General features: G+C 44.3%; 1 protein-coding gene across 1 annotated transcript; it reads left to right on the top strand.

The window, feature by feature from the left end:
* Positions 1-3,631: 3,631 nt before the first annotated feature.
* MGST2 (microsomal glutathione S-transferase 2) lies at positions 3,632-24,243 on the top strand. The gene is made up of 5 exons (XM_059168430.1): positions 3,632-3,944; positions 8,392-8,491; positions 20,427-20,497; positions 23,452-23,533; positions 24,015-24,243. The coding sequence occupies exons 1-5, from the start codon at positions 3,887-3,889 to the stop codon at positions 24,142-24,144; spliced, it is 441 nt and encodes a 146-aa protein (XP_059024413.1). The 5' UTR covers positions 3,632-3,886; the 3' UTR covers positions 24,145-24,243.
* The last annotated feature ends 430 nt before the right edge of the window (positions 24,244-24,673 follow it).

The raw sequence follows: 24,673 nt of genomic DNA, 5'->3' as shown, positions 1-24,673 counted from the left end.
AGCATAGAGGGCAAGGCCAGGGACTGATTTGGGGGGATGCCACTGGTCTGAGAGGGAACATGACTCTAGTTAAACATATCATTTCTTCTCATCTCTTACTGCAATTATAGGGAAGTAGTTGTCTTTACAGTTTCTGTTTCATGAAAACAGCTCTTTCACGCGGGCCGGAATGGTTTTTACGTTGCCAGACCTTGGCCTCACTCTATTGCCTTCCCCAGAGTATCATTTTAGCAACAAACACTGATGAATATGGTAAATCTGTAGAAACCATTATAGATTCCTTTGAGTTTCTATAGGTAGAATAGATATTTTAAAGCCCATTGTATTGTAATTACCAATATGCTGCGTCTCCTTTTGTTTTTCTTTTCTTACAAAAATGTAAGGAATGGGGCACTTACCAGATGGATCTATGTTGTCCTGCAGGCAGGGACAACGCTTTTCATCGTCAGTGCGGTCAGGGAGAAGGTACAGAGAAACTTGCGTGTTTGCTAGTCTTTGTTCATGGGATGGCACTGTTTCAACCATAGGATCATCTGGAAGTTTTATCACCACACAAGGTGATGAACATCTCATTATTCAAAGCTCCATTGTTTTCTACCTTCCTAAGGCAGAAACTGTACCAACTTTCAGTATCCATCAAAGCAGATTACACATGAATGCACAGGGTTTCAAAGTACTCGAGCACCTTTTTTTCTCCCATTGTATCAATACCTCTTAGGATCTGGATTTGGGGACTGACTGGGGTTGGCTTGGAAAAGCGAGTAGGGAATCTCAAGATTTGTCTAGAAAGTGGGAAGAAGGCAAATCAGTGGGAGCCCAAAAAGGTCCCTCTGGAATTGCTTGTTTTGTTCGTTTGTTTCCCAAACTAGTTCCCTAGTAGGGATGTACCCAAGTTTCTCAAAACGGGAGCTATAAACACCAAAAGATTGTGGCCATGGCCCAGGGGCCCCATTCCCTGCTCCCCTCTTCCTTCTGCTGTTTCTCATTCTTGGAGCAATCCTCTCCCTTTGAGAGCCTCTGCGTGCCCACGGGCCCAGCCCAGACCTCTTCTCTGAGGCTGTCATTGGAGGAGGTTACTTCAGTACACGGTGATGGGAGTTCAGGGCAGCTGGCCAGCAGTTCAGAATGCCTGCCGTGTACTGAAGCCCCAAGCCGTTCAGTCAAATACACAGGAACGTTTTGGGGCCACCTTGAACTTCTAGGATCTGGCTTCTTACATAATGGTCCTCTTCAGTGATTTCAAAACCAACGAGGGCAGAGGGAACCTGAAGGGACCAACCGGGCATTGGGAGCAGACCTGGTTTGCCACTCTTTGTAAGTTAATTTTAGCATTCTTTACTCCCTGTTGTTAAAAACAAGACAACGGGCCCCAAATAGAGTCGCTTATGCGAAGTCCCACGTCAACACACCGAGACTTCACTTAATGACTGTTTCAGCTCTTGGAGAAATGGAATCTTAAACTAGACTGTCAGGAATCACCTCATCAGCATTAGTTCAGTAATCTGCCAGGTCGATCCCTGCCATGCCCTAAAGGAGAGTAACCTTGCAATAAGCAATTTACTTTTGGTCTGGTCTAATGTCCTTGTTCTACCCCCTTCTGCCTAGAATAGTCTTTCATTTCGTGCAGCTCTCAGAGGTCTTTCCTGTCTGCTGGGTGCATGAGTATCTGAATAAAGCCAATAAGGTTTTTAACCTGTCCTCTGCTAAGTTTTGTTTTTTAATACCATATATGTGTGGTTTTTTTTTTTTTTTAAATTCTCCTTTGAGCTAGTTAAAAGGTCATCCTGGTTCCCCCATTAATGAATTTGATAAAACCTTTGATGTGTTTTCATTTTCTATTTGCATGAGAGGCATGATTTTTACCTTTTAAAATATATCTTTCTACATTAGGTACATAATATGCTAAGTACTCTTCTAGATGCGGATGGGGAGCAAGAATTTTCCGTCCCCTCCAGGGTTTTTCTAGCTGGACTAAGAATCAAATTGACTTGAGGCAGATTAACAGGAGAAAATCACATTTAATGGTGCACACACGAGGAATCCACAAAGACACGGAAATTCCAAAGATAGGCAAACTGACATGTATGTGTCATTCTGAACTAAGGAGAAGGGGGTAGAGGTCTGGGACTTCAAAGGGAAGGAATGCACTTCACAGGAAGTTGAAAAAGGGTCAATGTTGGGTTAACAAGTGTTTGCTGGGCCGTACAGAAACAACGGGACATAGAGGACTCTGACCAAACAGGCCTTGTTAAGTTCTTCCCTATCTACTACACCCGGTTCATATCCTGCTGTCCTTATCTACAGTGATACCTCGCTTCCTGAAGCAGGTTCTCTATCTAAATTATTTTTAGGCAGTTGGGGGCGGGGAGGCAAAGAGCTTTTCCTGAGTCTGCTGGACTTGACTCCTTTTTAATTCAAAATCATCTTCAGGCCAAAGTGGCCCATTGTGGGGTGGTGCTTTACATGAAGCCCCTTTGTGTGTTTATTTAACAAACCCAGAATACAGGTTTGGGTGCTACGCATGCTGTTCTAAGTGCTTGATAAATGTACACTAACTTAATCCTCCTAACAGCACTACACTTCGGAGTCCCTTCAGCCTTTCTCAGCCCCTGTTATCAGACTGATGCTCAACATCCTGGGCAAGGGTGCGTGGGCACTAAGTGCCAGGGGAGGGAGCAGGGCCCTTCTCCTGGCTCTGGGGCTCCCTCTAAGTGAGCTGGGGCGTGAGATGAGAAATGGGCCCCAACTTTGTTTTGTAGGAAGCTGCCTCTTGAAGGAGCAAAAGAGTTGTGTTGACAGAGGGGAGGGGCTATGATAAATGGGCTCACTAGTGAAGTCCCCATGCTGGGGGGACCCACAAGGGGCCTGGTGGTGTGGGGCAGTGCTCTGACTGGCATGATGACCGTTGTGCTGTGTTTCTTATAAAAGTCAACTTAGGGGCGCCTGGGTGGCTCAGTCGGTGAGACGTCTGCCTTTGGCTCAGGTCATGATCCCAGGGTCCTCGGATCGGGCCCCATGTCTGGCTCCGCACTAAGCTTGGAGTCTGCTTCTCCCTCCCTCTCTGCCCCTCCCTGCCCCTTGCTCATGCACGCTTTCCCTCTCTCTCAAATAAATAAATAAAATCTTTTTTTTAAAGTCAACTTAACTATTACTTCACTTCTCCTGAGGGCCCTCATCCTTCTCAGAAAATATGCTTTAGTTTATTATTTGTTAAAAACGTATGGTCACCAGGCCCAAGGGAGAGTCAAGGTGACAGCGGGAGGCAGCAGGATGGGGGGTGGGGGCGGTGAGGGAGGGCACAATTGGAATCTGCTGGACTTGTGTTCAAATCCAAGTTTGACCATTTACTGGAGAATCAAGTTCAAATCCCTTTAAATGAGCATTAAACCTCAGTGGGATTAAGTAAATGCTTCCGTCTCTTTTCCCACCAGAAGTGAACAAGGGCTCAGCTAGCGTTTGCAGTTGGGGAAGAGACTCAAGGGTCCTGAGGTTGGAAGAGGGGGAGGGAGAGTTGGTTTGGAATTGGTTGAGAAGGTCTTCCCGCAGGTGCTGCTGGGGGAGGGCTAATCCGGAAGGCTGAGCTGCAGCTGTAGTGTGGGGGGGTGGAGGTGGGGGTGGGGAGGAGAGAGCCTTCCAGCAAGCTCCGGAGGCCGCTCCCAGCCAGATAAAGATCTGTGACTGGCAGCTCCAGATTGACCTGCTGTCCCAATTCCTGTTCCAGGGCAAAGATCACCCAGCCCTTAGACTCGTCCTTTTTTTTTTTTCCCCCCCTTCTCCGGCTTTGTTTACCTTATAAGGAAGGTCAACAATACAAAGTCGAAAGTGCCTGCTACTGGCCCCTGGATTTCAACAAATAGTTTCTTGGACCAGAACATTCCATGTGAAGATGGCTGGGCATTCAATCCTGCTGGCTGCTGTCTCAGTCCTGTCGGCCTGTCAACAAAGTAAGTCTCAGGCAGTGTGTGTGTGTGTGTGTGTGCGCGCGCGCGCGCGCGCACGGGGGGGGGGGGGGGAGGTCTGGTTTTTGAGTTTCATGCTTCCTTCCTGGTGGCCGTGGGGGCCACAAAAGGCATAGCGTACCCTGGTTCGTCCGCATCTCCTTCCCCAGAGGGAGAGATTTTGGAACATTCCAGGGAGCAGTTCTTGCAAAGGGGCTGAGGTAGGCTCTCTGAGCCTGGCAATTCTGCCATGTTTGTGGTTACCACCCACGGCCCAGTTCAGATGACCCTTAGAAATGCACCAGCTAACCTGACGGAAGGGGGCTATCCATACTAATTCGGATAGTTCCAGAGGAAACATTGTACCTGCTTTAGACCCCAGCTGTGATTTTTTGAAGCCTCATTTTTTATTAATGTTTCTTAAATAAACTGCCTATGGCAGGTATGATGATCAGGTTTAAAAAAATCTGCAGAAATACGAGCTTCAGGTTAGGTGATGAATTCGAAATCTTAAAGCACCTTCCCAGTAGACTCATTGGGCATCTCGACTCGCTGGTTATGTAAAGAGCATTTGCTCCATGGAGGGTCAATTATCATCTTATCTATGATGTCAGCTTAACATGCTAAATGGGGAAAAGGGTCTGGACACTGGGGAGCAAGACTGGGAACCAACCATGCATATTTCTTTATTTTTCTGAGTGTGTTGCTCCCAGGAAGGGGAGGCAGAGCTGGGGCCGGCTCAGGGTGCACAGATGGCCAGAGCATGAAGGGACCACAGCTTTGGATAAAGTCCAGGTCTACATGCATGTTCAGGGTCTTGCCTAACCAGTGTGTTTTGTGTATTTATGAAAATATGATACTATGACACACATTGTGTGGTTTGATTCATATTCTAGAGTAGAGTAGGGTGTTTTTCGCCAACTAAAGGGGCTCTTGGGTCACGGCGGCCTCGCTGGTTCCCACACATCTCCCCAGAAACACACCAACCCTGTGTGTTTCCTCCTTCTGGTGCTGCAGAGAGCACAGGACTGGATCCACTAGACACCCCAGAGCATCTGTCAGCCTCACAGAGAGGCTTCTGTGTGCTGGTGGGTGCAGGGGACAGCGGGGAACTGTGGCCAGAGGTCAGGTGGGGGTGGCTGGGAGTGGGTGGGGAGGAGAGGAAACTGGGCCCTGGTGGTTGGTGGTACTTGAAGACAAAATTCAGCTGAAAGTTGTGAAGATCTTATTGGCTTTATTCAACAAGTCTTGAATCAGGCAGCATCCCATCCGGCAGATAGAGAGGAGCTCTGGAGAGCTGTATAATATGAAAGACAGAGGGCAGAAGGGGAGCACAAAAGGAAGTTGCTAGCAAACGGGGATTGTTTGTGGCAAAGGTCACCTTTTTTAGATAGCATTTATCTCTCAGGCCCATTGCCTCACTAGTGCTAACCTGGTAATTCCAGACTGATTTGTGGAAGATTCCACTTCCGGGAGAGGTTGAAACCGTAACTAAGTGAGGGATTAAGTCTCGGTTCCGTGATGTCAGCTTAGTGCTAATCACTCCATTTTGAGCCTGTTGTCTCTTTTTTAACAGTGGTAGATGGGGAACGTTTACTGACACACTGTTTAGTTGACATGAAGGAACAGAATTTGCTGCTTCTGTAGAAGTCTGGTGTTTATGGAGAAGGGACACCATGAATCATGGTAGAAACAGATCTGGTTTTGAAGACAGACAGTTCCCTATCTGTCCAGCTCAGCCACTTACCAGCTGGGTACCCCTGGCCAGGATGTTCTGTCCTTCAGTGTCCTCTTCAAAGAGGGTTAAGCAGGATGCTGGGTGAGAAGTGCCTACCAGAGGGCCTGGCCTGGGGTTGGGGCATAGCATGGTCTGTCCCCATCCTCTGCTGCTTGCCCTCAGAAAGAAGCTTTGGCTGGACTGAGGGGCAGCTACACAGTCAATAAGCTGAGCTATGGCTGGGGCTGGGGTGGGACCGGGGGTGGTGGTCTCGATTCTCACCCCCCTCTCGCCTCTCAGCATACATGCATTCCTCTGGTGAAAGTGAAGAAAAGAGAAAAAGACAGGCATAGCAAAAGGAGAATATCACCAAGTAGTTTTTAGGTGACTGTTAGGGAGGGAAATAAAATGGCTGCCAGCATTTCCATCCTCATCATGTGATCGCAGCAGTAGCCATGGCCTCCCTAAGGCTCCTGACCTGGAAGAGCAGAAAGAGGCTTCTCCTCCTCAGGGAGATGCTGGCTCTACTGAATCCTTCCTCTCGGGGCTGTGGGTGGGCTGGGTGGGGAGCATTCAAACACCCCTGCCATTGCCGGAAACTCCTTGTGTTTGTCCTGTGACAGACAGGCGTGACCAGGTGCTATAGAGAACCAGAGGAAGATGGTACTTTCAAAGCTTTCACACATGGCTTTATTTCGAAGCTCTATATTCTTGCCCCATTGCCCAGTGTAAATCAAGGAGCACACGTCTTTCACTGTTTCCATCTTACAGACGGAAGCAAGAAGACTTACCAAGTGTTTTCTCCAAGGCCGTGTAGCCATGGTGGCAGCACGGTACAGAATGGCCGCCATATTTCCCCTCTGCAGACACGTCTCCTTTTTGGCGCCAGCCAGGCAAGTGACTTAATGGCCTCTCCAGATTCAAGCTGACTTGTGAAGATTTAGCCAGGGCTGGAAGCAGCCTGTGCCAAGTCCTGCATTTCCCAAAGCTTCACCCTGCTCTGTCTGGCTTCAGGGATGCCACAGCATTTTGAATGAGGGACTCTAGCAGAGCATTTATGCACTTTTGATGTTCAGCTGCAGCGTTTAAATCCTGAGCCATGGTTTATTTGTAGAGGAGAGGAAGTCGTGGGGGAGGGAAGAAGCCTGCTGTGCGAGCCCTTACTGAACCAGGCTCACTATTTACTGACTTGTCAGAACAGAGATAGGATCGGGTCTCAGGAGGAAATGCATCACGCCAGAGACTGTCACACAAGCTAGAAACGTGGTGCGCAAGAGGAAACTAGATTTGAAACACGAGCAAGTGGGAAATGGATGTGGAGGTACTAAAGTAAGCGAGACCAGGATCGCCTGGAGAGAACTGGTAGGGAACCGAAACCGGAAGAAATAATCTGAAGGGAAATCCTCGAGCCCAGAGTTACTGATGGGGCAAAGCTAGGGTGATAAGGAAGGGAGGTGAGAACAACTGCCCAAGGAGGAAGTGTGGTCTGGAAGCCAGTGAGCTTCATAGGGCTGGTCGTCAGATGCAAGCGACTCTGGCATTGGGCCTGGATGATCTAATGCAAATGTGGCCAAGGAAGAACAAAGTCATGATCATCTCATAGTAGGGAAACTGAGTCAGGCAAGGAGGCATCGTTCCCAAAAGTTTTCTTGTGACCTTCCCTCCTGGCTCTTGCCCTCTCTAGGTAGCCACGGATCTGCTTTATGTCACTATGGATTCATTTGCACTTTTGAGAAGTTTATATAAGTGAAACTCTACAGTACTGTTCTCTTCTGATCTTGCTACTCTCATTCAGCATAAATGTTTGAGGTTCATCCCTGTTGTTTCATGTGTCAATTGTTCATTCTCTTTTACTATCTAATAGTATTCTATTATATGGATATACCACATACACCAAAATTTGTTTATCCATTAGTTTGTTGACCAACATTTGTGTTAGGGTTCTCCAGAGAAGCAGAACAATACAACATGCTCACACATTTATTTAAAAAAACATTGGTTCACACCATTATGGGGGCTGGCAACTCTGAAATTTGCAGGGTGTGTTCGAAGTCTGGAAATTCTAGCAAGAACTGGTGTTGCCGCGTGGAGCCTGAAGGCAGCGGGTAGGCAGAATCCCTTTCTCTTTGGGGGACTTCAGTCTTTTCTCTGTGGGCCTTCAACTGATTGGATGAGGCCCACTCACATAAGGAGAGTAATCTGCTTTACTCAGATTTATTCTACTGAAATGAATGTTACTCACACCCAAAAAATATTTTCACAGAAACATCTAGACTGGTGTTTGACCAAACGGTGGGGCACCATGGCCTAGCGTAGTTGAGATAATAAAATTAACGATTAACAATTGCAAAGTTGTTCCTAATTTTTGGCTATTATGAATAAAGCTGCTATGCACATTTGTGTATAAGTTTTTATATGGACATATGATTTAATTTTTCTTGGGGAAATAAGTAGGAGTGGAGTGACTGGCTATATGGTCTATGTATGTCTAACTAAAAAATCCCATTTGGTTTTCCAAAGTGATTGTACCATTTTACATTCCCACCAGAGTGTTTGAGAATTCTGGCTGCTCTGCTAGCCTTACTGCTCTCTTTTTTAATTTATATGATTTGTCTTTTTAACTTTAAACCTTTTAATAGGTATGTGATGGTATCTAATTGTGGTTTAAATTTGTGTGTTTCCTAATCAACAGTGATGTGCTACATTTTAATTGTTAATCCCTCTCTATGCTTGCAGGTTATTTTGCTTTGCATGTGGGAAAGGCAAGATTAAAATACAAAGTTACACCTCCGGCAGTCTCTGGGTCACCAGAGTTTGAAAGAATATTTCGTGCACAGTAAGTAACGCTTCCCCCACTCTTCTGGGATCTGGGCCTACCACATATAGAGACTTCTGATCCGGGCAAAGAGGTGCAGAGAAGATATCCCATTGTAACAAACCATACTTCACAGTCAAACCCCTCCTCATGATTCTTGAAGCTTGAAGCATCCAGCACATGGAGTCTCTACTGACCTACATTTTGAATTTAGAGGGTGCGTTTATAGAAAAGGCTGGGATCTTAAGAAAGACGTCTCTATATCTCTAAGCATGGCGGTTTGGTTCAAGAGCCCCTTGAGTACTCTGAGACTTCGATAGCCTCCAGCTGGATTAGCTATGACATCAATTTCCTATCTTTATTTTACCTTTCCACGTGAAACAGAGACAAACCATTTCCTGAAATCCTAAGCCTGTAAAAGTGAGAAAACTTTCCATTTCACACATACTTGTAGTGATTTTGATCATCTTGTCTTTTCAGATGCACATAGAATGTTCCACCATAAACACCATGAGTTTGGCTGCTACAGAAGCTAGGGCTCCCTTTAGATCTCATCCCCCAAATAAGTGCTTTTAGAAACATTGCATGTGTCACCATTTATGTGTCACTCGGCTCTTTTGTTAATACTTCGGGATTTTTCATCTATGTCATGAGTAACGTGGGCCTATAATTTTCCTTTATTTATATGATCTTCATCTCACTTTAATACCAAGATTATACTAGTCTCATGGAATGAGTTAAGAATTATTTTCTCAGAGAATTTTAGTAAGATTGGGAGAGTGTGCTACTTCAAAGTTGTTAGAATTGCCTGTAAAATGATCTGAACTGATGCTTTCCTTGTGGGAAAAAATCTCAACTGTGGAATTTGATTTCTTTAATGATGATTGGATTATTTGGCTTTTTATTCCATCTTGAATCACTTTGGGCAAGTCATGATCCTTGAGCTGACAACATTGTTCTCTTGTCCATCTCTTTGCTTCAAAAGAATTGCACAGACTGGGTGCCTGGGTGGCTCAATTGGTAAAGCAACTGCCTTTGGCTCAGGTCATGATCCTGCAGTACTGGGATCAAGTCCTGCATCGGGCTCCCTGCTCCACGGGAAATCTGCTTCTCCCTCTGACCTTCTGCTCTCTCATGTTCTCTCTCACTGTCTCTTTTTCAACTAAATAAATAAAATCTTTAAAGAAAAAAAAAAAAAGAATTGCACAGATTATTCCCCAGGCTTGAAATTGTGGGATGTTAATAGAAGAGATCATTTTAAGAGGTGCATAAACACGTTTTTTTTTTTTTTTCAACAAAATTTTCTTGTGGTAAGAATATGTAATACAAGATATACCCTCTTAAAAAATTTAAATGTATAAAATATTATTGTTTGTAGAGGTACAGTGTTGTACAGCAGATCTCCAGAGCCTGAGCTCTTACTTGACTGAAACTTTATGCCCAAGATATGATTTTCAGTAACATTGAATGACATGGTGAGAGACTCATTTCCCTTTCGGTTGTCTTTGAATCTTTATGATTATGTCAAGTGGAAAGCATTGGTTTGGTGCCGATATGTCCCACCCTCCAATATTTATTTTTTATCAGAGTAATACATGTATGTGGCCTGAAAATAAAGTGACATTACAAGTTTGAAAGCAACAAATAACTCTCCTTACTGCCAATCCAACCCCAGAGACAACCATTGGCACCCTTCTGACTACTACTTTTGGTATTTACTTCCATATTTCTAAACATTATGCTTTCACTGCTATTTATTGATTAATAAATTTTAGACAGTATCCATTAGCTTCCTTTTATGGAAGAAAGAATTTCATGTGTTTCCACTTCCTCTTTTCCTTACCTCCCCCTTCCAGTACAGGGACATCACTTTGTTGAGTTAAACCGACAGCCAATGTTTATATTATTATAATTAACTAAGTAATGTTCAGACTTGAGTCAAATAGTATGTAATGATTTCAGCTCTTTCTTGTGAAATTTTTCATTTTATCTGGGGTTAATGATTGTGTCTTTATTTGTTTGCTTAGTTTCATCCTCAAATCTTGAAGAGAACTGAAACTCTTCTCTTAGTACATTCAAATACATTATACCAGTAATACCATTTTTTCCCGCCTTGGATCATTTCTGCTTGAGTCTTCCATCTTTCTGCTTCAATCTGGAGGATGCTTTTTAAACCTGCTACACGTTGTCATTGTGGGAGTTTTTGTCATCATTCCAGGAATTCTCCTTATTGTCTCCTGATTTGGATTGCCTGCTTTCCTGGATCTCCTATTTTCCTGTTTATTGGTTTTCTCTCATTTTGGTGGAGCATACCCTGCAGAAGTTTGCTGAGAGAGGTTTGAATAGTTGGTCAGATTTTGAGACTTTACATTTCAAAATATGCTTTTACTCTGCCTCACAGCTAATTGATGTGTTGGTTGGACATATATTTCTTTTTTTTTTTTTTTTTTTATTTATTTATTTGACAGAGAGAGATCACAAGTAGACAGAGAGGCAGGCAGAGAGAGAGAGAGAGAGGAGGAAGCAGGCTCCCTGCTGAGCAAAGAGCCCGATGTGGGGCTCGATCCCAGGACCCTGAGATCATGACCTGAGCCGAAGGCAGCGGCTTAACCCACTGAGCCACCCAGGTGCCCCTGGACATATATTTCTATGTTAAAAATCCTTACTCTCCGAATTTTGAAAATATTCTTCTATTATTTTCTAGTTTCCACTGGTATTGTCGTTATGTTCTGTGCCATTCTAATTCCTGGTTCTTTGGAAACCGTGGAGGCTTTAGAATCTTCCTCTCATCCCAATGTCCTAAGATGTTATGGTTCTGTGCTGACTGAGAGGCATTTGTCTTTACTATGCTGACCCCTACATAAAACTTTTTTACAGACTGAAAACTCATGTCTTCCTGTTCTAGAATTTTTTTTTTTTTTAAGATTTTATTTATTTGTCAAAGAGAGAGCGAGCGAGAGCGAGCACAGGCAGACAGAATGGCAGGCAGAGTCAGAGGGAGAAGCAGGCTCCCTGCGGGGCAAGGAGCCCGATGTGGGACTCGATCCCAGAACCCTGGGATCATGACCTGAGCCGAAGGCAGCTGCTCAACCAACTGAGCCACCCAGGCGTCCCCCTGTTCTAGAATTTTTTAAAAAATATCTTTTCCCCTGAATTTCCTCTTCTTCATTTTCTCTGTTCCTTTATTCTTAAAACCTCCATGAATTGTATGTTGAGCTCTGGGTGGGTCACCTAGTTTTCTTTTATCTTTGGTTTTTCATCTTGGACTTTTGCTCTTTCTGGGAAATTTCTGGAACTTCTGTTTACTAACCTTTAAAAAATTCAGATATCAGTTTTACTTTCTAAGAATTAATTTTTATTCTTTGATTTTTCTTTAGCTATTACTGCTGCTATTAAATCATCCCTTTTTGTTTTATGGATACAGTTTAATTTCTTATATCTGAGGATTTTTATGATATTTTTTAAACTTCTTGTATCATTTCTGTTTTTTCCAAGCTCCTCCTTATTTGTTGATTTTAGCCTCTGTCTTTCATTTTTATGTATTATTTGCCCATTAAATATCTGTTGACCACCTCTATATACTTGACACTGTTCTAGTAGCTTATGATATACCAGTGGAAAAATTAGACAAAGATCCTTGCCCTCTTGAAGTTCACCTTATAGTCAAAGAAGATGGCAAGGAAACAGGTAATAGTATAAGAAAATACTATATTAAGCAAGAGGGGGTAAGTGTTAAAGAATAAAGGAAAAAGGAGAGCACTGTAAGGGAGCATAGGGATGGGTTGCTGGGGGGCGAGTTGGGGCGGGTTCTTATTTAGGTTGTTCCGTGTGGACCCCACCGAGAGGTGACTCAAGCAAAAGCTTGAAGCGGGTAAGAGTTAGCCGTGTGAACATGCAGAGGAAAGCCTATTGAGGCAGAGGGAGTAACTATTGCAAAAACCCTAAGTGGGAATGTGCCTGGTGGGTGAGCAAGGAAGTCTGTGGCTGAGAGAAGGAGCTGACACAGTGGTAGGAGGTAAAGTTAGAAAGCTAATAGATGGATCATGTTGGGCCTTAAAAGCCTTTGTGAGGACTTTGGCTTTCCTCTGAGAGAAACAGAAAGTCCTTATAAGGTTTTGAGCAGAGGAGTAACACCATCCTATATTTTCAAAGGTTCACTTGATCTGCTTTTCTGAGAACAGTCTATATGAGGCATTGGTAGAAGGAGGAAGTTCGGTTAGGAGGCTACCTTGAACCAGGGAGGTAGCAGTAGAGATGGTGAGAAATGGTCAGATTCTGGATATGTTTTGAGGATAGAGCCAAGAGAATTTCCTGACATAATAAATACGGAGTGTGAGAAGCGTCAAGAACGACCTCAGAGATTTGGCCTGAGCGTCCCGAGAGACAACCGAGAGAGAGAAGGCAGCAGGAGGACCAGCTTCGAGGGGAAGACCAGGTGATTCTGATTGACATTTTGAGTCCCGAGATGTGATTTACGCTACAGCTAAGGAGAGGCTGTCAGCATTGTCATTCACTACGCTGCTTGGATCCTTTCTTGTTGCATTGTAAACAGCCTGGTACGGTACACATCTGGGTAGAGAGACAGCAGGCAGGTGGATACACGAATCTGCATTTTGGCAGAGGGATCTGAGCTGGAAATACAAATTCACTGGCACACGAAGAAGATTTAGAACCACGACACTGGAAGAATTTTTTTTTTTTTTTAAAGACCTCTTTAAGGGAGTGGGTGTAGGTAAAGGAGAGAAGAGGAACAAGGACTGAACCAGCCTTAGAAATCAAGAAGACAAGGGTCCAGCAAAGAGATCTGAGCAAAGGAGATCTTAGAAGCTTTACTCAAAAGTCAAGTGGTTCTTGATGGGCCCGTTTAATAAAGAGTGTCAGAAAATGATCGGGGAACTCCGTGTGCATGGGTGGGGCTTCCTGAGTTAGGCAGCTTCGCCAGAGGGTGATTGATCGTCGGCAGCTTTCTTTGGGAGAGCTCCAAACATCAGTATCTGTAGGTTCCTTTTCTGGGACCATTCGGTTTCTTTCGAGAAAACTCTTAAGCCCCCTGTGGGGACAGGCAAGTGCGGGCTGAGGGAGGAGGATGAGTACAACAGGTCTTACTTCCAAAAACCTGAAAGTGTGCCGGGTGAAGGAAGGAAGGTTCTTCTTCTACACAGTATGTAGGTGCCCATGGTTCCTAGCACAGAATTTTGTTCTGGACCCCCCTGCGATTCTCTGGTTGGGGTTCTCTAGGCAAAAGAGCTCCCCTGTCCTGGGATGGGGAAGTAGGAGTGGGGCTCAGAGGTGGAGGGGAGCAAAGCACTCCTTATTAGAGTCTGTCAACCAGTTCTTCCCTTTCAGCCTTTAGCCTCAAAGGTACCCGGAGTCCCCAGTTCCTGAGCCTGTTGGGGTTCTGGGATGAGCAGTGTCTTAGTCTTGATTGGTCCGTCCTTCTGCAGGCACTGAGGCTTCATCTGTCTGCACTCTGTCAGCTCAGCCGCTGTTCCCCTGAGGGCTGTCCTTCTTCAGAAATTTGCTAACATCTCTCTTCCACTGCTATGTCTGCTCCCACTCTCCTTGTTCTCGATGACTCTATATCTATTTTTTTTTTTCCTTTACTGGCATTTTAGTGAGGTTTCAGGAGGGAGAAGAAGTAAACATGGGTTCAGTCTGTCACGTTTAGCACGGAGCCCTCGTGATGTGCTCTCAACACTTCTTGAACATCCATTCTCTTCTTCGACAGAGAGAGGGTCTTGTGCTCTGAGCCTTCAACAATCAACAGCATCTAATGAGAACTTGGCAAATTTTGTTCTCATGGGATTTATTTTTATACTTTATTTAGAAAGTGATATTCTTTTTCTAGTCATAAAAATTTCATTCTCCCTAATTTAACTAAAAAAAAAAATAGGTGATTTATAGAAAAATAGTGTTATATGGAGATGCTAAACTTTTGACAGTGATATATTAATGCTTGAAGTTTAGGAGACACTGTACTATTTATAAACCTCTTCACAGGAAGAAATTCCACATCTTCCTACCTTGTCTTCTGTCATCTAAGAACTTTCTCTTGGGACGTGCTGGGCTTCTGGCATGCTCAGTCCTTGGGCTGCTTCTGGTTCTGTTTGTACTTACCCTTTCCACAAATTTAATTTCTTTCAAGTTATTGCTCTCTCCCCTTTCTCTCTCTCTTTTTAAAATATTTGTGTATTTATTTGAGAGAATGAGAGAACGTGGGGGTGGGAGTGAGGAGAAGCAGGGAGAGAAGAGGAGGAAGGGGGAAAGAATCCCAAGCAGACTTTGTGCTGAGCACAGAGCTAGTCCCAGGGCTCAGTCTCACAACACTGACCTGAGCTGAAACCAGGAGTTGGAGACTTAACCAACTGAGCCACCCAGGCGCCTCTCTCTCTCTTTTCTATAGCTGGATGCCATTTTGGAATATTTCTCTTAAGCTGCTGTTTATTAAAAAAAAGTATACACACTTAATTTTCTTGTTAGAAGTGTTTTGTTTGTTCTTTTTAATTAATCATGGCAGAATGAAGAGGGGTTAAAGAATAATGGCCAATAAGTGGGGCAGAGGGAGTGAGGAGTCATCAAATACCTTTAAGAGCATAGTGGTAATTGTCCTGAGTGCTCTCTGAAGGGTGAGTGAGGATGACCTATTCACTTCCCTGAATTTCTTCTTAGATGTTCCATTGCGCTAGACCAAGTCTTCATGTAGACTATAAGGTTTAAGTATATCAGGCCAAATCAGATTGGATTCATTGCTAGTGAAGCCATTTTGATTTTATCTGAGGTGGTTAGGGCAGGATCCCTTGGGATAACGCGGTCATCCCAAAGCCTGCTTGGCTATTCTTGTCTTCAAGGGTAGGCTCTCTTGAGTCCTGCAAATCCCCGAGAGGAAAAGCACTTTCTTTTCTGGCTCTCCTGGACCTTCTCCTGAAGGACATTGAGTCCTTCAGCCTCCCTTAAAGGTCTTAGGGTCATAGCTATATCAGATATGCTGTCTTTTTCCCTGATACTTTGTCCTAAGTTTGGTGTTAGGACTAATCCTATCTCTAAGTGGAAACTGACATCTCCTAACAACCACTTCAAGGTCCCTCTGACCAGAAGGAAGTACCTATTTCCTATCTCAAGCTCACCTCAGGTTGGATATTCATTTGCCGAGCAGAGATTATTATGGCTCCCGGTTTACCCATATTACTAGCCCAGGGCCTCATCCCCATTCAGTTCCTCTTTCCTTCTTCCAGGAAGGGTCTTAAAGAGGACTCTCTCTAGAATTTTGCATCTTTTACTGGAATACATTTTTAAACTTGTGAACAAATCAAGTATAGTTTCAACAAGGGCCATTCCTTCCAGTTATTGCTAAGCTTAGGAAATTCTATCTCATCTAATTTGAGTATCTTGATCCCTTTAGATTGAAGGATTTTATAAATCTAAGAAGCAGATCCAAGTAATAGTTTGATCTTGTTGCAATTTAAGTACATTCCCTCTGATTCTATTCTCATCAGAAGAGCGGAATAGCTGTTAATGACCCCACTCTTTTTCATACATTTGGGGACCATTATTAAGTATCTTTCATCTTCTGTATTTTGAGGCTACATTGTAATAATTCTTTAGCTTCCCCCCCCAATCATTAAAAAAGTTTGGTTGTTCTCTTTGGACTAAGATTTTTCGTATTCTAAACCTGAAGTCTGGAAGTAGATGTAATGTCCCAACAATGGTTTCTTTAGTGCTGGGTAAGATAGTAGAATTTCCTCTCACTTAGTTCTTTGAATGCACCCCTATTTGCTTAATATTGAATTATTCAGTTTCTGTTCCAGAATTAGCCTGTCACAAGTAACCCATTCATCATGAACCTGAGTACTCTTTAGAAATATTACACTCTTCTTACCCACTATATCTGTAAATTTTTTGTTTTTGCTGTTTCACTTACTTTTTTATAGTCATTTTTAATTCAAATACAGAAATTTAGAGTTTCAAACTATTGGCCTTACTGTATGTCTAAAAACTCTGGAGAAAGGAAAATTCACAAAGAATAATTTTCAGGTATTCTGCAACACTGGGGTTATAATTAATGTGGATCACTTATTTTTTTTTAAAGATTTTATTTATTTATTTGACAGACAGAGATCACAAGCAGGCAGAGAGAGAGGAAGGGAAGCAGGCTCCCAGCTGAGCAGAGAGCCTGACGTGGGACTTGATCCCAGGACCCTGAGATCATGACCTGAGGGGACACTAAGTAATCTGCTGGGAGGGTGAGGAATCTTGGGAGCTTCGATTTAATATTTGCTCTTAAAATCTCGTTCTTTAATTTCTGTTTTGTGTGTGTTTTATCATGTAGATGATATTCTTTTCCAGTTGATTTTATGAGCTGGGCTAATGGATCAGCCCCATATTCCTGGTGGTTTAACACAATAGAAGTGTGTGTCCTGGTCATGTAGGGTCCTGTGTGGAGTTCCTAGTGGAGCAGCCTTCCACATGGCCATTGAGAGGCCTACACTCTGTCCATCTAAAGGGTCTGTCCCCATCCTTGTCCTTAGAGCTCTCCCCACTCAGCCAGTGTGGGAGGGAAGGGAGCTTGGCACACCTGCTTCTTGACCATTTGGCTCAGAGGTGACATATTTTACTTTCTCTTTCCAATGGCAGGAAATGGCCCTGCCCAACTCCAGGACAGCCGGGCATCGGGTCCCTGGGTGTGCAACACCAACTTCATGCCATCTTTGTGGCCAGCTCACTACCTCTGCTACATATAGGAGGACATGTGTCTGTCTGTTGCTTTTTAATGGGGTTATGCAACCAGGAGAACTGTACAGTCAACAAAATTTGGATACCCGTGTTTTAGGAATTGCTCAGTTTGGCTGTCAGGCCTCAGTTTGGTTCTTTTTTCCAAAATGAGGTGAACTGAGCAATACAGTTCATGACAGACAGGAGCTAATGGTACTTAGTTCAGGACTGTACTCACTACTGCTGCCTTCCAGTCCAGTGGGACTCTGGAGTGGCCACAAGTCTGGGGCCCCACAGCTAGACTCCCTCGGAGTTGGGCATGAACCGAAAATGACTCAATCTTCATAGGCTTCTTCGGGTCGTCCTTTCTGGTGACCAGCTCCTTCCGGTTGGTCTGGCGCTTTCCTACCCAAAGTTCTGTGTCCCAGGAAACCCTCAGGTCTAGGCGGACTGAGACAATGTAGCTGGGACCATCCTGGTTATGAAATTCAAAGTCCCATGTTCTGAAATCCCGCTCAGTCTAGGGCAAACTAGAAGGATTGGTCACACTACTGTCTTCCTAACAGACTTTTCCTGTCATTGCCCCTGGGTAGACTTTGAGCCATACAGTGACTCTGCCTATAACAAAGGAAAAGCTTCTCCCCCAATCATTTTATGGGAAGCTTAACTATCAAAAGAGCACAGATTTTTTGAGCAGAGAGGGCTCTAACCAGGGACGAGTAGACAGACATGTTTCCCTCAGTGTGGGCATGCGGGAAAGGGGACAGTCCCTCAGTGGCCATAATGGGCTACCTCCGTCCCTTCCCACATGAAGGGGAATGGACACAGCTGCTTCCAGTTGTTTTCTGTTGCATTTGGAGACTTTGCCTGAGGATCACCTAGAGTAAGACGACAGACCATATCTGCTTTCGTGTCCAAAAGAGACCGGGAATTATTTCCAGTTTAGTTTTCTTGTCAATGTAACTATAATTAGTCACCGATAGGATCGTTAAAAACAGAGTTTCCGAACTTGGTCCCCTTGAGTTGAACAGTGTTTGTGGACATCTTGCTGTGAACGAGCTATCTTGGGACACATCCAGGCATGAACCCTTAACTGTGGTGGCGGAAAGACATGGTCGCATGCTGGATTGGGGTGGTGCAGGAAGAGGTCATACTGAACGGGTAGAACAGGACGCAAGGTGTGTCAGCGAGGCAGGACCTGGTATTCTCAGTAGGCAGCTACAAGGAAGACCATCGCCATATAGCTGGGCTCCATGGCTGACCGTCTATCTCTGATATATGATATTAAGACAGGGACAGAGCCTCCTTTCAGAGGGACTAGGGCTTAAGGCAGGGCAGCCCAAGTGGGGCCCGGAGGAGCAATGGATAATGAGCACGGCTAGGACCTGAGACTAGGGTGATACCGACAGTGACTAACTGCCTGGAGGGGACAAAGGGACTCGTTTTTTGGGAGCAGAACTGCCCAGATACTCCAGGCTCCGCCTTCAGGGAGCCCAAATGCAGTTACAGTTACACCCTTGCCGGAATCTCAATGGCTCCTAAGCAGCCCTGCTCACCCAGGACCTCAACACCCCCTCCGCTTATCTTCTGGGTCACTTCCTGGAGCCTCAAGGGAGGTGAGGGACACAACCCCTGCTGGAAAGCCCTTGTAGGGAGGGATCATCCCACTGTCCTGCTAGAGTCCTTCCCCAAAATCCCATGGATGCAAGCCCCATTAGCTTTCAGAGCTAGGGGTTCTGAGGGCCCAGCCCTCAAGCAGGAGTCTTAAAAGCTGGCAGGCTATCTGTGAGGTCCTCTGGGAGAAGCTGCTGGTATGGCATTGTGCTGGGGGGCGGTGCATGCAAGCGTGTGTCTCAGCCTTGCCCACCCGTTTCAGCGTGGGTATCTTCTCCTTGTCTCCACTGTAGGAGTCACTCAGCTGGCTTTCGGGTTTCCTTCAGAGGGAAATAATCTGTACAATCAGGGTATCCGTGGGAGGAGGGAAGTTCCAGAGCCCCCTATGTTGCCATCTTGGTGGCCAAATAAAATAAAAAACCTTTTTTTTTTTTTTTTTTAATTAAGAAAATAAAGCCCCTCATGGTGACCTCGGCTAGAAGATCCAGGTCTTCAAGAATGAGTATCAACTATCTCTGGGCCGATTGTCTCATAATGTGGCGTACACAAACTTCAAGGAATAATGTGGAATCATTTTGGATTCTCTACACTATGCCACTCCCACCGGGGTCAACTCAGGACATCACAAATGACAGTAGAGTTCTTTCCGGTTGTGATAGTGTCAGCAAGGAGCACAGCCGACCTAGCCGAGATCCCTTGGGGGTGCAGCATGGGAAGGATGAGTATAATTCATCTTTTTTTTCTCTTTGCTAGGTGCAGATGAATTATAGTTCTCAGAGAACTGTTCCTTTTTGCTTAAAATAGTATCAGATTTTCTGTCCAAGTTTTCTATAAATAGAGGCAATTTGACTTGATATTGGGACAGGGCTTTGGAATTTGGCGGTAACACAGAACCTTTGATTCTCTGCAAGGCATGGTCAGCTTGTGCTATCGGGACTTATTTTTTCCCTCCGTAAAATGGGAATGAAGAATACTCCATTCAGGAGACTTTAGGGGAATTACTTAAGAGTGTTTTTTAACTGCTGGGTAACCCAAGTGGAAGGCAATGAGTGTGTAAGAATTTTTGGGAAGAGATCTGATAAATATAAATTTTGTTATTTTCTGGGTTCTTTAGAAGAGATGTGGAATGAATTTTGGGCTTAGAATCAGAACCATCTTAAGGTCTGTCTTTTGGAAAAGAGCTAAAATTCATTCCAACTACTGGCAGCTTACATGTTGGAAAGTGATTTTTGGCCCGGATCTGAGGTTTAAGCAGTGTTTGAGTCTTACCTTGGGAAACTCATTTGACATGAAAAGACATCTAAGTTTTTATGTAATTCTTATATTATTTTTATAAGAAGAGATTAGACATTTACCTCCAGATGAAAGCATAATGTTTTCAGGTTGAGTTTTCTCATAAAATAGCCTATGTCTGAGGCGTCTGGGTGGCTCAGTTGGCTAAGCCTCTGCCTTTAGCGCAGGTCATGATCCCAGGGTCCTGGGATCCAGCCTTGCATCTGGCTCCCTGCTCAGCAGGGAGTCTGCTTCTCCCTCTCCTCCCCGGTGGTGCTATCTCTGTCTCTCTCTCAAATAAATAAGTAAAATCTTTAAAAAAAAAAAATGACCAGTGTCTTTATATTTTTTTTTCTTGCAGACAAAACTGTGTGGAGTTTTACCCCATATTTCTGATTACGTTGTGGATGGCTGGATGGTATTTCAATCAAGGTAATTTTAAAATAGGATCGACTCTGTTCTAATGATGACTGTGGTTCTTAGAACCATTAAGGAACAGATGTGCCACCAAACATCGACTGATTGCGGAAATTGTTTTAAAGAAAATAATCCATGTCTCTGTGCATCAAAGAGCACTGCTCTGCAGATAAGCTAACTTTGGCTTCATTTCAGTTTAACTCGGTAAAACAAATAACAAAAACAAAACAGAACAAGAAAACCAACTTGGAGCAAACCGCATGCTGGGCATTCCCAGATGAAAATGACATGATCTTGGTCTTCAACTCTGATTCCTTAATTCCAGTTTCTCTGCAAGAGTTCACCCTAATGATCATAGCTATTATTATCTATAATACCTACGTGCCAGGTACTGTTTTACATCTTCAAACCCATCCCGTGGACAGGATAGATAGAATTGAAACCTTCCTATGAGGTAGGTTCTGTAACTGATGCCTACTCTACAGATGAGGAAACAAACCCACAGTTTACGTAGTTTGCTCAACTTAACATTCATCAGTGTGGGAGAAAACTGGCTTTCAAGTACAACTGTAGGTATTTTCTCAATAACACGTGTACCCTTGAGTTCATAAGGCTGTCGTGTTCCTGTGTGTAGCTGCTCTGCAAACATCTGGAAATATCCTTGGCGAGCTGAAGCCTTAACCCAAATATGCCTGTTTCTTTAACAGGGTCAGAGCAGCACTGGCTATCTGAGTTGGAGAAATTCAATCTCTTTGGCTTTATGCTAACTTTCATCATCTCATTTGGGTCTGACACTTGATGGCTAAGATTTCACTAAACCCCAATCCAGTGGCTTTCAAAGGCAACCTCCTTGACTGTCTTCTTGTAATTTTTGCTGTCAACTGAGGAATTTCAGATAAAATGTCCTTCAGAGAGAGAGACTTCTTAACTCTATTCCAACTCACATTTTTGTCCCCTGAGGGCATGAATGAAGGCGGTTGTTCCTTGTCAGGTAAGACTGCATTAACAACTAATAAGAAACCTGCCTTTGATAATGGGACTCAGTCTCTGCTATTTGACCCTTTGGATGTCACTGTAATGGGCTGAATGAAGCCACTATCAGAAAAGGATTTTCTGTCATAATATTGTTCTTCCTCATGAAAACTTAAGTTGCCTGTTAATTGCCTGGAATAGTTCTTATTGGCTTCGAGGGAATTAAGTCATTATATGGGGGGTTTGGTGCGGAGGCTTCAGAACTGTAGTCTGCTTCAGGAACTGTCCACTTCCTCCCTCACATACCAGCTGCCCCCCGACCCCTGCCATCTCATCTCTTCGCTTGGCCGCCTCCTTCTCCCCTGTAGGTCCCAGGCATGCGTCCTCCCCCCAGGAGGCCTTCCCTGACCCCTTTCTAAGGGATGCTTCCTCCGCCCCCGCTGTTCCATCCCTCCTGCCTCATTTCCTTCCCTGGACTTTCAGTTCTGTGATGTTCTTCTAAGTTTTCTCCTTGTTGGCTGTCTTTGCTGATGATAAACTCTGTAAAGGTAGGGAGCTTGTATCTATTTCACTGCTGACCCCAATCCTTAGACTCTGCTCGGTGTAGAGTAGAAACTAAAGAAAATGTTTGTGATCTAATAAAATAAGGAATTTAATTTTATTCAGGATTTCAGAGCCCCAAAGATAGACTCCAAGTGTGTGCCAGAGGGCTCTCGCAATTTCCATCCATTGAGTGCTGAGGAAGAGAGAGGGTCCCTGATGGCAGGGAAAATATTGATTTTTTTTTTTTTTTGTGGGACAAGATGACAGAAGATCATGCTACACTTTACATTTCTTTAAGGTAAAATTTACACACTATATAGTGAAAGGCACAGATCATACATGGTCCATTCCATGAGTTTTAACAAGTGTGAAGTGTGTGCCCATCAGATACAGGACATGACTTCCACTCAAAATTTTTCTTTTTTTAAAAGATTCCATCTATCTATCTGTCTATCTATCGATCTATCTGCGAGAAGGGGGAGAAGCAGAGGGAGAGGGACAAGCAGACTCCATGCTTAGCATGCAGCCCAGTGTGGGGCTTGATCTTACAACCCTGGGAGTATTACCTGAACGGATACCAAGAGTTGGACATTTTACTGACCGAGGGACCCAGGTGTCCCTAGAAAGTTTTCTTCTGCCCCTCCTCGTCAGGCCCTTTCAGAAGCAAACACCATTCTGGTCTTTTTCATCATAGTTCAGTTCTGCCCATTCTAGAACTTGCCATCGTGGGAACAATACAGTGTTTACTCTTGCACCGTGCTTCATTCACTCAGAAAAATGTTGAGAATCACCATGTTGTTGCAAGTATCCGTGTCTTTTCATTGCTGCATGGTATTCTGTAGTATGATTATCTCAGTTTGGTTATCCATTCTCCTGTTGGTAGGTTTCTGGGCTCTTTCCTGTTTTTTACTATTATGAATAAAGCTGCAATAAACATTCTGTGCAAGTTTTTTTATGGACATGTGCTTTCATTTCTTTGGGGATAAATATATAGGAATGGAATTGTTGGGTAAAAAATGGACCCAAAAGTTGGGTCATAAGAAACTACCACAACTTTTCCCAAAGTGGTTGTACTATTTTGCATTCCCACCAATAACGTATGAGGATACCAATACTGCCAACATTTTGTGTTGTTGGTCTGTTTAAATTTTAGCCATTGCAGTGGGTTTGCGGTGGTATCCTCTCCTTGTGGTTTTAAGATGCAGTTTGCTGATACTGAATGATGTTGAATAATGTTGCAAAAAATTCTCATGTGCTTATTGGTACATTTGTTTGTCTTCCTATATGAATTGTCTATTCAAATATTTTACCCATTAAAAAAATTAAGTTGTTTTTGTCAGAGCTATTGGTGCATTCTGGACATGTGTACATTTTGTGAGCATTTTCTCAGTTGTCATACCACGTTTTGAGAGACCGCCATCACATTCCATATCTTCTCTGTTTCCTCTCTGTAGTTTTTGCTACTTGTCTGGGTCTGGTGTACATATATGCTCGTCACCAGTATTTCTGGGGATATTCGGAAGCAGCTAAAAAAAGGTAAGGAGAAACTATGAACTGGGTGACACTTAGGAAAAGAGAGGCTGGGTGGCGTCGAATTAACTGTGCATTCCTGAGGTTATTAGGGCCCCGATGGTCGTGGTTGCACAAGTGATCTGAGTGGCCCAAGACCCTTCTTCCCAGGCCTTGCATAACTAGGGGTGAGACGGGAACATCAAGTACAAACTGGGCACTCAGTGTGCGCTCGCAGCTGCCACACTGGAAATCCTTGCAAGGATTGCGCACAATCTCCAAAAAGCCGCAAAGCAAACAATCCTGTCCAGGCGTGACCATCCTTTGAGTGTGCAAAGGATGGCTTTGTGGCTAGGCATCCCCTTAAATTCATGTGATGAATCCAAATTTTCAAATGGCAAAAGCGTTTGAAGTTCTGGGAGGTGCCAGCGGTGAGCAGCCTACCCCCGAACGCCTCCCATCATCGCTGCACTGGTTACCATGTCTCTGCCTCGTGTCTTTCTTGTAGGATCACCGGTTTCCGGCTGAGTCTGGGGAGTCTGGCTCTGCTGATGGTCCTAGGCACCCTGGGGATTGCAAACAGCTTTCTGGATGAGTACCTGGACCTCAATGTCGCCAAGAAACTGAGACCCTTCTGATGTCCTCCCCTCCCTTTGCCCAAATGTTTGCAGAAGCTGTTCACACCCTGAAGGTCATGTGGGGTCAAATGGATCAATTATTAAAAAGAGAAGGCTTTATTTTGTTTTTCCTGAAATGGCTTTGTAGGAACATACCCGTTAGAGAATGCGTTTCCTGTTTAAGAATTAAAGTCCACCGTGACAGTGTACAGCCTATCCTCAGTGGAAGGTGCACGGGCTCTGGTTCTTGACGTGCATGCTGAAGCCATGACTGCTTATGTGGGAGAGAGCAGCCTGACCACGCACCGGGTTTTCTGTGGCGCCGTCGTCCCCCCACCGATAATGGTCCCACCACTCCTGTCCCACTACTACGTTCCAGACAGATGCTAAACAGGACACCACGCTCACTTTATGGGCTGTAGGAGAGCAACAGATGGCTGTACACGGGGGAAGTCAGGCAAACACATAAAGTAGCCAGAGAAGACAGTCCTCAACTAATAGCACAAAACAAATCTGGGTGCGAAATTTCCCTTTTTAAAGAAAAAGGGAA

This window comes from Mustela lutreola, chromosome 1 (genome assembly GCF_030435805.1).
Source record: "Mustela lutreola isolate mMusLut2 chromosome 1, mMusLut2.pri, whole genome shotgun sequence".
Taxonomy (NCBI): Eukaryota; Metazoa; Chordata; class Mammalia; order Carnivora; family Mustelidae; genus Mustela; species Mustela lutreola.
This window is presented reverse-complemented; position numbering and strand designations above follow the sequence as displayed.